The 18,256-nt window shown below is 41.5% G+C and overlaps 1 protein-coding gene across 4 annotated transcripts in view; it reads left to right on the forward strand.

Annotated features, from left to right (window-relative positions):
* slain2 (SLAIN motif family member 2) overlaps nt 1–11,463 on the forward strand; it is a 28,642-nt gene extending 17,179 nt beyond the window's left edge. For 2 of the 4 annotated variants that reach the window (XM_004911208.4, XM_004911206.4), the window contains 5 exons: nt 74–433; nt 1,872–2,009; nt 3,482–3,562; nt 5,103–5,382; nt 7,232–11,463. In XM_004911208.4, coding sequence (XP_004911265.2) covers nt 74–433; nt 1,872–2,009; nt 3,482–3,562; nt 5,103–5,382; nt 7,232–7,298 — 926 coding nt within the window. In that variant the 3' untranslated portion in view covers nt 7,299–11,463. The remainder of the gene's footprint in view (nt 1–73; nt 434–1,871; nt 2,010–3,481; nt 3,563–5,102; nt 5,383–7,231) is intronic. The other 2 variants (XM_031895402.1, XM_002933458.5) reach the window with 2 other exon arrangements.
* The last annotated feature ends 6,793 nt before the right edge of the window (nt 11,464–18,256 follow it).

Below are 18,256 nucleotides of genomic sequence, written 5' to 3' on the forward strand. Positions count from 1 at the left end.
GTTAATAGCAACGTTTCATCACTTTTATCCTATAATTAAATATTTTGTTTATTTTATTTCTCTAACACACAAGGTCTCCGGCAAGAGTATGCAGCCACTGCGTCGCGCCGTAGTTCTGGCTCATCGTGCCACTCTATGAGAAGAGGGACGTTTAGTGACCAGGAACTTGATGCTCATAGTTTGGAAGATGAAGAAGATGGGGTTCAACAGCCAATGCACCTTTCAGTGAATAGATTCTCCCCTTCTCCACGTCAGTCACCTCGCCCTTCCCCTAGGCATTCGCCAAGAAATTCTCCACGCTCAAGATCCCCTGCACGAAGCATGGAATACAGAGGAGTCTCCCCACAGCCTATGATAAGCCGTTTGCAACAGCCTCGACATTCCCTTCAGGGCCATTCGTCTGAAATGCAGACTAACGTGGTAAAAAATGAAGGTGTGTGTGAGTTTAACCATGCATTAATGGTGTATGCACAGCTGAGAAAATGGTTGCATCATGATACCTAATTAGAAAAGAAAATACTTTTTGATGATAAATAAAATTTTTAGATTAAATGGCTAATTAATAATCATTACAAGGCTTATTCTTCAGATAAATCGCAAACAAACTTGTGCAGCACACAAAGGGGAAGCATGTTATAGAATCACCTATCCGTAGCAACTTGAAAATTATTTGCCTTTCTCTTCTGCCAGCTTATAAATAGGGGGTCACTGACCCCAGCAGCAAAAAAACTATCGCTCTGTAAAGCTACAATGTTATAGTTACTTTTTATTTTTTTTTATCTCTCTGTTCATCAATCAGTCATGTTTCATTGTTTTTATTTTTGTAAACAATGAAGCTACCTGGTTGCTAGGTTTCAATTTAACCGAGCAACCAGGCATTGATCTGAATTGAGAGATTAAATATAAATAGAATAGCGCCTAAACAGAAAAACGAGTAATCCAAAGTAGCAATAACAATAACATTGTAGCCTCAGAGATCATTTATTTTTTAGATGTTGGGGTCTGTGACCCCCATTTGAAAGCTGGAAAGAATCAAAAGCTAGAGGAACATACATATTCATTTCTTGACATTTCCATGGGACAGTTACCAAGGCAAAAAATAGTGGCCCTTTACGGGTCGACTGTTTAAACTATAAAATTCACATTTTTATACAGTTATAAACAAACAAATAAGAGGCAGGGCTGTTATGGTTTGAAACTGATTGCATTTATATTTCACTGATTCTTAAAGTTGTTTACTTTTATGATAGCGGGTGCTGTTCTAAGACAATATACACATAATATTCATTTGTGGTGTCAGAATTATTTAGCTTTCTGTTTTAGCAGCTCTCCAGTTTGGAATTTTAGCAGCTGTCTGGTTGCTATGGTGCCACTAACCCTAGCAACCAGGCAGTGGTTTGAATGAGATACCAAAATATAATAAAATAATAGCTTTTTTTTACTGCCAGGGTCAGTGACCCCCATTTGAAAGCTGGAAAGAGTGAAAAAAGGAAGGCAAATAATTCAAAATCTATTCTTATAAAAAATTAAGTCCCTTTGAAAAGTATTGGAAATTCTATAACATACTAAAACTTAATGGTGAATGCCCCTTTAAGCGTGATGATTTTAAATGCACCCTATCTGCTCATGTTTCCGTTTGAATATGGAAATGTTTCAGGTAGGTTTGTCAGATACACAATAAACCAGACATTCTCCGTGGCTTCAGGTTCTCATATGCATTCAGATATTCACTGCCAGCTTGAACACTCCTGTAGCGGGGGCGGGCATAAGAAACCGAGGTTGAGGGTCTGACCGTAGTTTCTATCATGTATAATTAGTTGAGCATTGTTAGCAAAAATTACTAAAATGCAAAGCTTATTGTTTCTGTGCAGATAAACTGAGACGCAGTCTTCCAAACCTCTCCCGAGTGACAGGGATTCAGACAGTAGAGCCAGTGAAAAACAGCAGAAGCTTTGAATCCAACCTACAGGTGCCAAATGGAGGAGCATCCCGCGCACCAAGCTCTTCCAGTAAGTACAATAGATTGGCACGGGCAGAGTACTGATTTGCTTAGGTTGGCATTGTTATGAGCTGCATGGATGCTGGAGTATCAAGGGAAACCTTGCACCTTTGTCTCACAAGTCGCTTATTTGTATTGGTGACTACTTCATATGCATGCATATTACTTGTTTGGAATCACTGATTTGTAGATCACTGGCCTGCGTCATTTGAAGCACATATGTTATTCCAGGAATCAATAACCTGTTTGCCCAATGCACGTACATTATATTGCCATTCCTTTAAAACACTTAAATTTTTAGGTTTTACTGTTCCTTTTCATCTGCAACTAAACTTTATATTAGTCACTATAGTACATCAGCAGATAAGATTTTCTGATTTCAGTGGATGCTGTTGGGATCAACAGGCCACCAAATATACACAGAATCGTATTCTTTTACACAATTGTAGCTGTGTTTTTATGGCCACATTTGTAACCAGCTTACCATCAGACTGCTGATTTATTTGATCTGAATTTAAACTCGATAAATTTCATGAGTATAAAATAAAACTTAGCCACAGGGCTGTGAGCACAGCAGTGTCTCTGGAATGCTGCTGTATGGAAACAGTGCAAAAGTGTGCATAAGAAATATCCATATCGTTACTATGAAGCAGATTCAGCAGTTAGTGGGGCTCATTTAAATGGGTAAATTTGCACCTGGGCAGTAACCCACAGCAACCAATCAGTGGTTAGATTTTTCCAACAAGCTGCAGGTTGAACACTGGAAGCAATCATCTGATTGGTTGCCATGAGTTACTGCACAGATGCAAATGTGTCCAGTGTTTATAAATGACCCCCAGTGTGTGGCTGCTGACAGCTGCTTGTTCATGGTCAACAAACAAGTCCTGCTGTTGTACAAAGTTGGAAAGGCTACAGTGCTGATCAAGTGGCTCTATAGTGGGGCAGCCACATATACGGTTTTCAGTTCAGCTCTCTCCAGTCATTTCCTAGTGTGTATTGCGTAGTTCCCCTCTGCAGGCTTATTATCACTATTAAATAGCTGCTACAGCTGTTAAATAAGAGAGCCTCAAATGTCAACATTAGTCAGTGTATCACCAGAAAACTGCAGAATCAATATGACAAGCTGGCATTGTCACTTCCATGTGAAGAAAGCAAATGCTGACACTCTTGGACTTATGTGACTTGGTGACACCCTTGCACTCCACCAGCTTGTCAGTATTTCTAAGAGGAATGTGTTTCTCGGCTTATTTCCTTCCCTGGCAATTGCTGCTTCACTGTGCTGAACACATTCTATGTTCCTGCAGGCTTTATGGCACTTTTCTTGGGCTGCCACGTCTCCCTCACTGAGCAACAATAAAAATAACTTATTCACGCTTATGCATCCCACCCTGGTCTTCTCCATTTGGGTCTCTTTCACTGTGCAATACCCCAAACCTTCAAGCTGCCCCTTTACAGCAGAGTTAACTCTACTTTGTGTTTCAGCAGCATCAAAAAGGCAAATGCACATACCACGTGCAGCTCAGAAAGCAAAACAGGTTGTTCCACCTGCAGCCCTTAATAAAGGTAATAATCAACCCAGCCCAGGAGCACTCTGACCTACCTCTTGTGCACATATCACCTTATATGAGAGATCAAAGCCTCCTCATGGAAACATTGCCTTAATGACTCAGAATAATGCCACATAGCAAAACGCAGGGCCACAGGAGTTTTAGCCCATCCTATATTTTCCATAATATCAAGACTTTTTGGGAATTTACATTCAGAATGGTGCACAGACCATCACAAGAGCTTGAGGGACATTATATTGGGCAATTATGTATCTATGTACAAGAGTGCATGGGTGTCACCATGTCTGTGAGTTTGTTTGTTCAAATGTTATTGCGTTTAAAAAGCCTTGTATTAAAATAAACTTCACACAACTTCACAATACATACACTGAGAGAGGCTGTGGGAGCAGCCGAAACGTCAGTCTCACTTGTCTATATACATCTTTTGTTAGCATACGACCTGTGAGTGCAGCTCCATTGATCTATTGGATCCCTGCTTGATATGGTCATGCACCCAGGCAATTTATTTATACCAGAGTGCCTACTTTACATGTGACATATGTACATACTCACACTTTGGTATTTAATAAGTTAACGCAGAACAGCAAAATATATTTTCCTTTTACACTTTAACAAGCAGGTGGCTTGACCGGATACATATACCCTGCATACATTAATAACCAGAATATTAGAAAGACATAGCTGGTCGTGTTAAACCTGTTGAGCTTTAAAGGAAAACTAAACCTTTAAAATAAGTGAATGTTAAATTGATGTAAGTGCTATTCTAAGCACAATTGCAATTTACATTCCTTTTCTCCCCAAGCTAGTAAGGGATAAAGTACTGTCAATAAAAATTAATTTTGGCACAATAGCACCACCTGCTGGTCAGTTTTTGACTGATCCTGTCAAGGAAGTTGTCAGAAAAAAAGGGCTGGTATGATGTACTTCTGGTTAGGAGAGATGTGAGAAAAGTTATCTGAAATTTCTCATGTCTTTCCTCACCAGAAGGACATTAGATCAGCCCTTTTTTTTCTTTCTCCAGACAACTTCCTTTCACTGAAATCGCGCCGCCGCGTATGCCATCCCACCGGCGATTTACATTTTCGCCGGTGGGATGGCATTTCGGGGAGATTTGTTGCGGGCGACTAATCTCCCCGTGTGCCAGAGCCCTTAAATGGCTGCCCCCATGGCTACACAGCAGCTTATTTATACAAACTATAGTAGGGTTTCTGTAACAAACACAGCTTTTACCAGTGCAGAGCAAAGGCACATTATATTTTAATTACTTTAAAACACTTTCATTCCTTGGTGTTACTGTTCCTTTAATAGCTTAGAATTAAAAAAGAAATAATGAATGAATGTAAATTGCAAAACTGCTTAAAATGGCACACTCATCAATATTACATTCACTTATTTTAAAGGTTTACTTAATCCTTTAAAAAAGGGCCTTTCTTTTGGATGATCTAATGATGCAGATTACGCAGTGTTTCCTGAGACTAAAGCATCAAAATAAATAGGACTTATAGTAAACCTCTTGTGCTTTATGTTCCTAACAGTACCATCGCCATGTAAATTCCGCTCTCCCACAGCACCATCTCCATTAGCATTGCGACAGCCAATGAAAGCTCTAACAAATCATGGCTCCCAGATCCCACAAGAAGCTGCCACTGTTATGCAAAGCAACCCTTCTCCTGTACCTCCTACTGGCCAGCCCTCTGGCTCTGCTAGCCCTGGAAGGACTGGCTCTGCAATAAGAAGTGGCTTACCCAGACCAAGCACACCTTCAGGGGGAAACATACCAGTGCCTCGCAGCAAACTTGCACAGCCGGTGCGGAGGTAAGTGGGTTTTTTGTTAAAGTTTGGCCTTTCACTCTACCGCTCAGGCACAATATACACAAAAGCTGTTGTAGGTGTCTCCTTTTAAGGAGCACCGACCCGGTGATTACAATCATAAAATTAAACAAAAGTTAATTTACTTGGTCATGTGTTTATTGAAAAAATTATCCAATAACATATCTGCGTGTGGCAAAAGTAAGTGAATCCTAAGGCTAATGTCAGACGTGGTGTATTCTTGGCAAGCCAATATCAGCCTGAGGTATGAGGATTTTACAGTAGTGGGGCGTATTCTCAGCATGTGTTTGTCAGCTTGCTGAGAATACGCAATGTTTGGCAATCAGCCTTAGGATTTTCATATAATTTGAAGGTGAAATCGGAGTCTGGGGTTTTCAGTCACTGTGATGACAATCAGGTGTGAGTGAAAGACTCTGTTTTATTTAAAGAACAGGGATCCAGCAAAGCCTGATCACACATACAACACATTTGTGGATGCGTATCATGGCTTGAACAAAGGAGGTGTCTGAGGACCTCAGGAAGAGTTGATGATGCCCATGAAGCTGGAAAAGATTACAAGACTATAAAGAATTTGGGCTTAACAGTCAGACAGATTGTGTATAAATGGAGGAAATTCAAGACCATTGTTATCCTTCCCAGAATTGTTTTTTAGAATGGCAAGGCTTCTAAAATCCAAAAGGTTACAAAGGAACCCAGGGTAACTTCTAAGCAGCTGAAGGCCTGTATCGCATTGGGAATACTGATGTTTTTGATTCCACCATCAGGAAGGAGAACACTGAACAGCAATGGTGGGTATGGCAGGGTAACAAGGAGAAAGCCCCCCAAAATATTGCTGATCATCTACTGTTTGCTAAAGATCATGTGGACAGACCAGAAGGATACTAGAAGAATGGTTTGTCGACGGATGAAGTCAAAATAGAACTTTTTGGCTTAAATGAGAAGCGTCACATTTGGAGAAAGAGATAAAAAACTGCATTCCAGCATAAGAACCTTATCCCATCTGGGAAACGTGATGGTGGGAGTGTTCTGGTTTGGGCCTGTTTTGCTGCATCTGGGCCTGGTTGGCTTACCATCATTGATGGAACAATAAATTCTGACCTATACCAGAGAATTCTAAAGGAAAATGTCAAGAATGTCCTTGAACTGAATCTTAAGAGACAGTGGGCCATGTAGCTATACAAAGATTCTAAACATACAAGTCGTTCTACCAAAGATTGGTTAATAAAGAATAAAGTGAATGTTCTGGAATGGCCAAGTCAAAGTCCTGACCTTAATTCAACTGAAATGTTGTGGAAAGACCTAAAGTGAGCGGTTCATGTGAGGAAACCCACCAACATCCAAGAGCTGAAGCTGTTCTGTATGGAGGAATGGGATAAAATTCCTCCAAGTGGATGTGCAGGACTGATCAACAGTTACCGCTAACGTTTAGTTGCAGTTATAGCAGCACAAGGGGGTCACACCAAATACTGAGAGCACAATACACTAACGTTTGCCACACACAGATATGTTATTGGGTCATTTTTTTTTCCAAAAAATACATAATTTACATAATTTTTGTTTATTTTGTTTCAGTAGGTTTTTTTCTTCTACTTTTTAGAACTTGTTTAAAACTTGTTTAGGTCACATTCATATAAAAATATAGAAAATTTAAAAGGGTTCACAAACTTTACGCACCACTTTAAATGACCTGGATGACTAGAAACCGTCACAGACATACCCAAAAATTAGTTTGGGAACATAACTGCGTGCATGCTGGGAAGTTAATTTCCCAATGAGGAGATTGTTATTAGCTGGACACTCAAAGCTTCTTGTTGTTGCCCTGTTTGTGTTGCAGATCATTGCCAGCTCCTAAATCCTATGGTAACATGAAAGATGACAGTTGGAAGGAAGGCTGCTACTGAACTGCAAAATCCTTGTGCTTTGTTGTTCAATGGACTCCCTGCCAAGATAGCAGCTGTGGAGCCCACTCCGATGGGCCAGTTGGGGATTTTGCAAACCCATCCCAGGGCCCTCTGTCCATAATTAGCACAAGAGGCAGAGGCTACAAAACAGGAGCACTTTATGGACATTTACCATCACTCATGTTATAGCCATGCAGTCACAGGGAGGAAATCCCTTTTATTTTTATTTATTTTATTTTTATTCTGAGTTCCAGTACCACTTTTCTCTTGGGTTTACCGCACACCTTGGCTTCTTTAGTAAGTAAAGCAGTCCTTTGCTACTTTGCCAAAGAACAATGTCCTAGAAATATACCTTTGTTTTATTTTTTTACTCTGCGTTTATTACAATTATCGCTAAAACTTGACTGCAGTTTGTGCAGTGCTACAATCACTGACCCGTCTTCATTCTGTAATGAAAGCAAATGACAAACGTTCTCTTTGGTTTAGTTTTTTGGGGTTTTTTTTTTTATATGTTATAATTGGTTTCCTGCCTGCTATAACTGCTTCACTGTATTTTAATTAGGATTTTTATTTTCTTATTGCAATATTTGTATCAGCAAAAAAGTTACTCCTTTTTCTTCATCTATTTATTATTCCCACTAACATAGTATGTGTATTGTAATTAAGGTGCAGTACATTGTAACTGGCTAGAACAACTTGAGCCTTGCGGCTGACCATTTTTGCACTGTTCTATGATAAGGAGAGCCAAGGGCTTCATCCAACAAAAATCTTCATGGCTGTATTCACAGTATATGTGAACTTTACTTGTTTGCCAAAGGGCTTGAACAATCTTGAAGACCTGACATTGGAGGGATGACTCCTGGCTTGGGATCTCTGTGCAGTGACACGGTGCTATGGAAGGCTGCGTGTTGCCTTAGATGGAGAAGTTCTGTAGGCAGGCTCGTGCCAAGTACAACACAGCTCTGAGGCAGATATATGACCAGAAAACTATGCACTTGTATTTATATAATATGGTTTAGATTGCTTCTATTCATTGCTGGAGGACACTGAGCATGTAGCCCCTTCCCTGCTAGCCATGACTGCAATAGCATTAGTGCCCCAGTGGCAGGTAAAGCACAGGCGCCCCACACCTTGCCAGACAATCTTAGCTTAATAGTAGAAACATAGGGGTTTCTACAGCAAGTGATGCAGAGCAGGATCATTGGCAGTGAAGGTGCTTATTGGAAAGGGTTTTTTTAACCTTTTAATATTTTACAGTGTTTTTTTATTGTAGTTCTTGTTTCCTCTTGTTGCAATTTTGTATTTTGCCTTACATAGTCCATATGTAACCTTACCAATGCCAGCACATGCAATTCTACTTGAGCTGTTTACAGACTTACAAAGGGTTCCTGCACATTCTCCCTATGTTTATGTCTCTCACATTCACAGATATTCACAAGATATTCTATTGCTAGCCCTTGTCAATCAGACCTCTACTCTGTCAGACACAGGGTATGTTAGGCACATTTCTCTGGGAGGGGGACAGGAGACACTTTGTGGGATTTCTGTTCCTTTGGATTTCTGAAGTTTTGGTGCCTCCATGATTTTCGCAAGAGCTGGTGGGCAAAGAATCCAGAATCAGTGGCAATCATTGGGCAGAAGGCTTCAGGGAAAGCCTTAGGTGCCTGTTGTACCTGTGTTAGTGCTATGGATAGGGCTATTTCTACACAAATGTCTGACTGTTTACTGCTGAGTTCAGACTAACATGCCTGACGAAGGGCTCCTTTATCCGCATTCACAGGACAATGCTCAGATCTTATACTGTGCATTTTTTTCAACCATGCTAAAAGCTTGTTAAATTTTTTTTTTTATAGTTATTAAAACCCTTAAGTACATTTCCCCAGACTCTAGGTTGTACTTTCAGTTATTTCTGGTAATAGGATTCACAACCATAAGCTGGACATACCACTTGTTTGTGAAATATGTGCTAATTCTCCTCTGCCAGGCCATTAGGCTACTCAATCACCTGTAACCTGACTCTGTGTATCATGGGATTAGTTAACCCCACTTCACAGTCACTAGGTTTCACCTGAACCTAGGGGATTGGGGTCTTTTCTAGTCCTTGGGTTGGAATCATTCAGTCTGTTTCCTCGAATAACTGCTCGCCAAGAGTGCATTGTAATTCTGATCTTCTGATTGGTTTCCCATAGTTTTGATAAGGGAACATATATATAGTTTTTGGGGTTTTTTTTCCAACCTTAAGTGCAATGCAAATAGGGCTGAGAGAATAGGCATATGCTTTAGCAGATCCACCCTCAGACTCAGCAGTGTCATATTGTAGTTGGTGATTCTGACACTGTATTTGAATAGGAATATTGTCAGTGTCCTTTCAAGCCCCCAGCCTCTTGTTACCTGGGGATGCCTTGGTGCTGCTTGGCTGAAGGGGCTGTTTCCATAGGTTTTGTAGCCTGTTCCCCCAGCCCATGGTGAAGACTAAGCACAGTGCAGGCTTTGTACCAGCAGCAGGAGGGCCTACAATGTACTACTCACAGGCAACAAAGGGAAAACACTGGCACTGTTTGTGTGAAATCTAAGAAAGTGTCTGTACACTTCATCCTCTACCGGCATGTCCCATCTTTGTCCATACACAGCTCTAGTCCTGACCATACAGTCACAGGGAGAGGTATGGGATCTCATGGTGAGTTCCTCCTGTAGGGATAGGGATCCAGTCATTTGCCTTTGTCAAACCATTATATTGTTGCAATGGACAGAAATTAAGTAAGTATTTCTATATGCTTTAAAACGATGCTGTTCTTGTATAATCATTGGTTGAGATTTAAATGTAAACATTCTTTGCATCTGCTTACATTGCCTCAGCCCAAGCCCCCTCCTCTTTTATTGTTAAAGGGTAAGTTATACCAAGAAATATAGTTTAAATGAATAACATAGCCAAGGGGGGCTGCCAGCCAAGTTACAGGACTGTAGGTCCCACAAATACATAGCATATCACAGATTTACATCGAAATTAGACAATATTTTAGTGCATAAGGGGAGATAAACAGACTAATATCATTCATCCTTTTCCTATGGGGTGAAAGACTTTCTCATATAAATTGGGCTGGTGTTCCCAAGATATCTGTCTATTTGCAGTTAGTGGGCAGATAGAAGATATAGTCGTGAATAAAATATTTTCACTTTTTGGTGGTACTGGCCCTTTAACTCCGTGCCAGGCATTGAAACAGCAATGCACTAAAAGTAAGTAGCTTTTCAGGGGTAAACGTTCCTGTGGGAGGGGGGCCCTGATTAGTGCCATAATGTGTATGCCCTGCCGTAAAGCAACACAGGATTTTTGTTCTGTGCCACAAAGGAAAAAGAATAGTCACATGACTACCAGGAAATGGATTCCTCCATGCAAGTCACAAACTTTTCCAGAAAGAACTTTGTTTATTTTTCCATAAAAATAATATAAATATTACACATATTCAGGCAAACGTTAACACATTTTATTCTGGTGCCAGCACCCCTTTACTTTAGAGCAGCCCTCTCTTGCATGTTGTTCCCTCACTGTAATACACAGCACCTTGAGATTTTATTTACACATATGTTTAGTAAATTAGGACTGCCAATGGAAATCTACCCATTATGATGACATTTTAGGTTTAACCAGCTATTAAAGCTACACACATTATAATATTGCAGTTTTATTCTGGTGTATTTCATATCCAGTATATCATGTTTGCTATACAGAGAGACTTGGTACTCGGGCTCCAATCAGAAGCCTAGAGTGTGGGCGGGGCTTGAGTCACACTCATCAGCATTTTCAGTTTGCCATGGTAACATCCGATATACAGACATTGTCACAAAGAGGTACCTCTATGTATTTTTATTGAGAAACATACCTACCTGTTGTCCTTTCATATACCAGGAACAGGGTGTTACTGTGCGTCGAGGCGTCGCGGGGAGAAGCGTGGATATGATAAATAGTGCCTATGATTTATTTATGTTTGTGTATTAAAAAAGGGTTTTGAATGTGGATTATTTTTGTGCCAACGCCTAAATTGTCATTTGTATGTAAACAAGCAGGTGTGTCCTGTATAATATCCTGCTCCAAAGTTATTTAAAGTTTTGTATGTGTGTTAATAAAAAAATGTATAAATTGTAAAAATACAGATTTTCTTAACAAATGCATCTCTTGCATGGTTTTCTTTCTTCTACGTGAGTGAATTCCCTATAAGGTATAAAGGCGCTGTGCTAGGTGCCATTTCATACTATAATGTGATATTTAATTCACTGGTACCTGTTATAAATAATGAATTAAATCTAGGCATATGCCTTCTCAGCAGAGAGAGTAAAGCTACGCACCGATAATATTGTACTAAACCTCCTTTCGTATGATATTCAGTGCGTGTATGGCATGTCGGCGAGGCGACCGATATCACAAAAGGCTGAGGATCGGGCCAGTTAAAAGATTTTGATTGGGCGCCATAGAAGGCACCTGAGCAAAATCTACGTTCAGGGCTGAATCGACAGAAGGAGGTAGAAATCCTATTGTTTCTATCTCCATATCTGACAATTCAGCCCTGAACGTCAGTGGAGGGTGGGACCATTGGTTGCACGAAAAATCAAAATTGCTACGTGTAAGGCCAGCTTTAGAGGGCAACTAAATGTAACCAGAAGATAATGCAAATCCCAGTTGTGGAGATGACACTTTTTCATGCAAATACAATGATACTTTAGAAGTCAGACTTTGAATGTGCAAGAGAAACTGTGTTTTATGGACTCCTTACCTTCACCCAGAAAACTGGGCACTTCCTGTGTTGCTGTATCAGTTCTCTCTGCCATCTTGTTGTGCATTTGGTTGTCTCATCAACAATATTTTTAGAAATGAAGGGTTGTGTTGGATTACAAATCTCTCCCCCCCCAAAACATTCCATAGAGGCACATTGTGAACTCTTAGGGTAACTGCTTGGGAGCTGGTTAAATCGTGCATTTTTGCCAACATACTGACACCCCCATCCTGTCCCTCAGTGGTTTCACCTTTACTTCTTCTAAGGGCAATATGTTAAAGGGAGGTTTCTGGTCATCTGACAAGAAAAAATTATACCTTGTAACCCCCCCAACTCATAATAACTGATATATGGAAACAGTGATGTGATTGTCACTCTGCTCTGCTACAGTTCTGATATTGCCGTAGGGAGCGATTTCTTTAATTGGCTTTGGTGGGGATGGGGCTCTTTGGGAGATCCCGGGATACTCTGGCACACATGTCTGATCAACAGCCATCTTTTGCTGTGCTTGTGATAAGGTGGGGCTAAAGGCCAGGGTGCTCCTCCATGACTTAATGCTAGACTTAGTGATCTGCTGCTACAAATACAATTAGAAACCCTGGCACAGAATTGATTTGGATGCACAGAGCCACCAGCAGCTGTAATTTTATGAGAGTTTCTACCCAGGAAATGTGGAAAGCTGGGCATACATGTTATGGGCCAAACTAGTGGATCTTAACCTGATTTGGCCACCAATACAGAGGGCAAAAAGCAGATAATTTGGTTGGATGTCTGAAACCAACTACAGATCATAATTGTCAACCTGCCAAGAGAAGACTGCATCAATTCGCTTATGCAGTCATTGCCTGATGGGAATTTTTAAACTCGCCCAAATGAAACCAATCATACAGGACCTCCTAAAGGCCCCATACATGGGCTGATGAGTTGCTGACTTGTTACAGGACCCAGTAGAAATGATCAGCCCATGTATGGCCAGCTTAAGAACTTACAGGGGTTGACACACAGGCCGCTTCATTGCTCATTGATCTCTCCTGTCCCATCCCAGCATGTTAAACACATTAAATGCGGTGATCCTGGGTAATCACCCAAAAAGTCTATCCATAATTCCAGCATAATTACAGGCACACTGGGGGGTTACGTCCGGCACAATGACACCAACACATCAAACAAACACAATGGTGCCTGTGTGTGATAACAATTGAAAATGAAATAAATAAATTATAAGAGGTATGGTCTGCCTTTGGCTCACCAAATGTCCTTCATCTGCAACTCTTGGCAGTAAACCATGGTCATGTGAATAAGTGGGCAAAAAGGTAATTTGCCCAAGGAACCTTAATGTTCTGTTTAGTCAGGTTATGGGATTTCTAACACACAGCCCACAGATGGGATCTTTGCCCTGGGCCCACCATTGCCTTGCAGAACCTCTGAAGGGTGCTAGAGATAAAGTAGATCCCAGTCTCAGTATAAGACTAATCCATCCGCCTCCCAGCACTTTCCTTCATTCCCTAGACATAACGTCATGCCCTGCTCTGTATTCATCCCGCAGCGCAGAGAGGTACAGTAGAGCCTGTCCCCAAGGTGGAAATTACATTTCCCTCTGTAGAGATCCTAATCATTCCATCTCAGTACTGCACGCAAATTAGAAGGGAACAGAACATAAAGTTCTTTAATGCATCTTTGGGCAGCTAGAGATTGGCATGATTGTATCAGTGATGCACTTTCAGTTTTCATTTCCTTTTTGGGCTTAGTGAATACAAAGAAGGGACGTCAGACTTCATACCTTGCGGAGTCCCAGGCTAATGCACCACTAATCTCCATTCAGTTCTTACCATCTTATCTTCATAATGAGACATGTTTGAGACTAAACGTCTTCTCCATTTGGGTCAATCAATTTATGCTTGAGTTCTGGTCCTGATGTTCCTATGATGACTGATACCTCTCACTTTTTCCCTATTTTCTTTATACACCTCTGACAATGATTCACACTTATTATATCTCCTCTTCCATTTTAGTTGTAATCAGCTCGTATTTTGGGCAAGTCAATACCAAGAATGTATGTGTGTTCAATATGTAACACATATGGAAATAAGGCACTGTATATGAGATTAGGAAATATATTTCTAATTCTCCAGCATCTGTGTTTTTGCAATACCCCATCTATAGACTAAAGCAGTACCCAAAAACCTTCTATTTGTACCTATACTTTTTGTTTGCTGGAGGGCTTCTTGGCAGCACAGTTGGCTGTAGCAGTCTGATGTATAAGTCACATTAGCTGCCTTCACCCATTCAACAGTATTTTTCCTTCTGACAACATGGTGGAATCTCTCTCTCTTTCTCTCTCTGACTTTCTATCCCTTCCAAATCTCTGATATTATATCCACCAGTGCACAAAGGGTGTGGGTTATTACTATGCCTGATATTATGCAGCCCTTCCAGCTACTGCTTTATTTATCTCTGTGGCATAATGCCAGGGACATATTCTGAGCATCCCTGGTACCTATTTGACTCATGGATACTGTATATCCAAGCAACAAACATTCACACCACGTCTCTCAGCACTGTGTTAGTCCATAACTATTAATTTATTACCAAATTCTGTATCTGCATTTTAAAAATGGAACAGTTAAGGGACAGACACTGCGTATATTTCGTCCTTCTCGGCAATGAAAAAACATCATCCCCTGAGCTTTGAAGGATCACAGGTTGTACATCTGTAATGTAGAGTGTTGCAGTCCTACTGTGCCAGTATCAACCAGTGCCGAGTAGCCTTTCTGCCCACCTTACAGGAGCTGCCTGAACAGTTATATAATAAATATAAGGTTTGTAACTGAGCTTTCCCTTTGGTTCTATAATGACAGCAAGCCAGGCCCTACCTTGGCTTGGCAAATAAATATATAGTATATCAAAAAAATAACGCAATTCTTGAATATTTGGCATAGCACATAGCAAACACCTAAAGGTGGACTGGATGTTCCCAATGTAGATCTACCCATTCAGCCCTGTATGTCTGCTGTTAGTCATTCACCCGACCTGGGCCGGAACAAGATTTTACATCTATATAACAGTAAAATGGTAATTAAAATATTTTCTATTTTACCTTTCTGTTGGTCTTTTTGAAATGATTGTAATGACAGGAGCTGCATGTCAGGGATGCACCATACACTGGCAGATAGACTGGTGTCCAATCAATAAACCCAGTGATATCATGGAAGGATACCTGTGTGGCTCATTACCCAGAACACATGTATTGAGAATTATACACAGACAGATATTGGAACATGTAAACCAGCTGAACAGCGAATGGCTCTGACTTTTCAAGCAGTAGCTGCTTAGACTGGGCCGGCTGCACAAAATGTCACTTTCCCATCAGAACAGAACCAGTAATGACAAGGAGCAGAACCCTGTGTGTATGCGGCAGGAGCAACAATCAAATGCAAATAATTTCAGATCACATCCCAACGCTCTGTCTGTTTTCTCATGCGGAACAGAACTGACAGGCCGGGTTGGCACAACTGACCCATTGCTTTCAATGACATAATCCTATGCACGCCAGCCCATAAGCAATGTGTCAGAATAACCAGCACTGTGCTTTAATGGTATCTATTGGCAAATTTAGATAAACCATTAAACAAGAGGCATCTAACTCCTGTATAAATTCAGGTGGGGACCTTCTGCAAGCACCTATTATAACTGTGCAGGCTGCATCCGTATGGCCTACCCTACACACTGTACATAGCAACACTAAACAGAGGTAATTTGATTTATAATTGACAATGAATATGAGCTACAGCCTAAGCCAGCTATGCACAGCCACTGTCTATTAAACAAGTACTGAATGTATAGTATTTTATGGGTGCCATTTGGTGCCACTTGTTATGCTGTACCTACCACTGTGCCCACAGTTTTCAGAGGACTGACAAGTTCAATCAGGGTGCCATACGTTTGCTTACTCACTGGAAATGTTAGAAGTTAGGGCGCCCAAGGCAAGTGTTCCCACCTGCTTCTCTCCTGTTCACTTTCCAACTTGATGTACGTGTGTGCGCACCATCGTATGTACCCCCCGCGGGAACAGAATCTCACCCACACCGGTGCGCTAGGAGTGCAGACTTTATGATGGTGAAACTAGGGGAAGGCAGGCAAATGGGGTACATTCCCAGCAACCCCTCTCTGTTGCGCCCTATGCACTTGCCTCTTCTGCCGACACCTACAGTATTTCCAGCCCTGATCCAAAATATCTAAATTACTTGTAAAATGATTCCATTAGTCTCCTGTAAGGCTCCTTACATGCATTTTTTCTTATGCATTTGCTGCACGTTTGGGACCCAGGTTTGAGCGCACCTAAATGCATCAGCTAATTGATTCCATTATATTCTGCCTTGTTGTACTCATGAGCATTCAGCTTGCATTTTATGGCATTCGCAATTCATTGTGTTCTTTTAGATGACACATTACATTTTCTTGTGCTTCATGTGCATTCAGAAGTGATAGAGGGTTGTGTTTTAAACTGTTAATGCAGTTCAATAACCCTTCACTAGATGGCGCAGTGCATGCATCGCATCTACAGAGAGCACGTTCTGACTGACACAAAGAAAAGGTACAAGCATTTAGAAGTCATGTGATTGTTTCTGACTGGTGAGCAGGGCCACATTTTTTGCCTATAGAGAAAATAAAAATAATTTTTCCAAAGTCTCAGCCATCACTAGACACACATTGTGGAATTTGGCAGAGGATGGGCAGTTAAAATTATGCACATGCTGGGGTGGGTGTGCCTAGGGAAGCACCATCAATGAATGTGGTATTATAAAGCAATGATGGAGCACAAACTATCTCCTCCCGTAAGCAGCCAAGTTAAGCTAGCCATTTGGGCTACTTAGTGTTGGTAGCTTATCCTTTCTGTATGTGCCTACCTTTACTTCCTCCCTGACAGATATCTTTTATTTACTTTATTTATAAAGCGCTACTGACCAAAAATCATCAAGGAATCTATTGGGCAGGTTTAAAAATCCTGAGAAGGGGAGGACCGCATCGGCTTGTTGGTGCAGTCCCCTCCCGACTGCCTTTAGGGCAGTGGCACGCGGGGAGATTAGTTGCCGGCAATAAATCTTCACTATTGCAGGTGACTTATCTCCCTGACATAGTATCCCTTCGCAAGAATGTAACTCACCAGTGGGATGGCACGTGCATCTCTTTGTTTTTCCGAAGTTGCCCAAAGTTTCCTCATAAGACAACTTCGGGGCACTTTGGGAAACCAAAGCGATGCGTATGCCATCCCACCCACCCGCGACAAATCTTAGTTGTTGCAGACGACTAATCTCCCCACCGTGGGATGGCATACACATCGCTTTGCCGAAGTCACCCAAAGTTTCCTCTCAAGGCAACTTCGGGCGACTTCAGCAAATCATCGCTATGCATAGGCCATCCCATCGGCGGGGAGATTAGTCGCCTGCGACAATGAAGATTTGTCGCGGGGCGACTAATCTCCCCTTCTGCCACTGCCCTAAGGGCGAAGACACACAGAGCTACTACAGTAGTAGCAGCTACTTGTCACAGCTGCTGCTAGGCTTGGCCTGCCCCTAAGCTACTTGTGGTTGCTACAGAAACAGACAATGCTGATCATTTACTGATAATTGTCTCTACATGTGTTTTAGCAGAGGCAATTCTCAGCATTGTCTATGGCAGTGCTGTCCAACTTCTGTGGTACCGAGGGCCGGAATTTTTCTTGCCTACATGGTGGAGGGCCGATAATGGAAGCCAGTTTTGACCACTCCCCTTTTTTAAACCACACCCACTCCAAACTACACCCATGCTATCACAAGAGCTTTTAAGACCATCCCCACATTAATGGTGGCAACACAGCAAAAACCCAATGGTTGGTGCTCACTGAAGGGATATCACCCTTCATTTATATATGAAAGAATTATATTATGTCATACACTTAAATCGATATGCCTCCTCCTCTTCTGTGGATAGCACAGCAACCCCCCAGCATATAATTATACCCCTTGGGGACCATATAATGACTATTTCCAAATGCCAAACTCCAGGAACAAACCCCTGCCAGCTTCACCTTCCACAGGCAGCATAGGGCAGGGAGAGTATGGCACACACAGGCAGCATAGAAAAGGCAGAGTATGGCACACACAGGCAGCATAGGGAATGCAGAGTATGGCACACACAGGCAGCATAGGGGAG

This window comes from Xenopus tropicalis, chromosome 1, assembly GCF_000004195.4.
Source record: "Xenopus tropicalis strain Nigerian chromosome 1, UCB_Xtro_10.0, whole genome shotgun sequence".
Lineage (NCBI taxonomy): Eukaryota > Metazoa > Chordata > Amphibia > Anura > Pipidae > Xenopus > Xenopus tropicalis.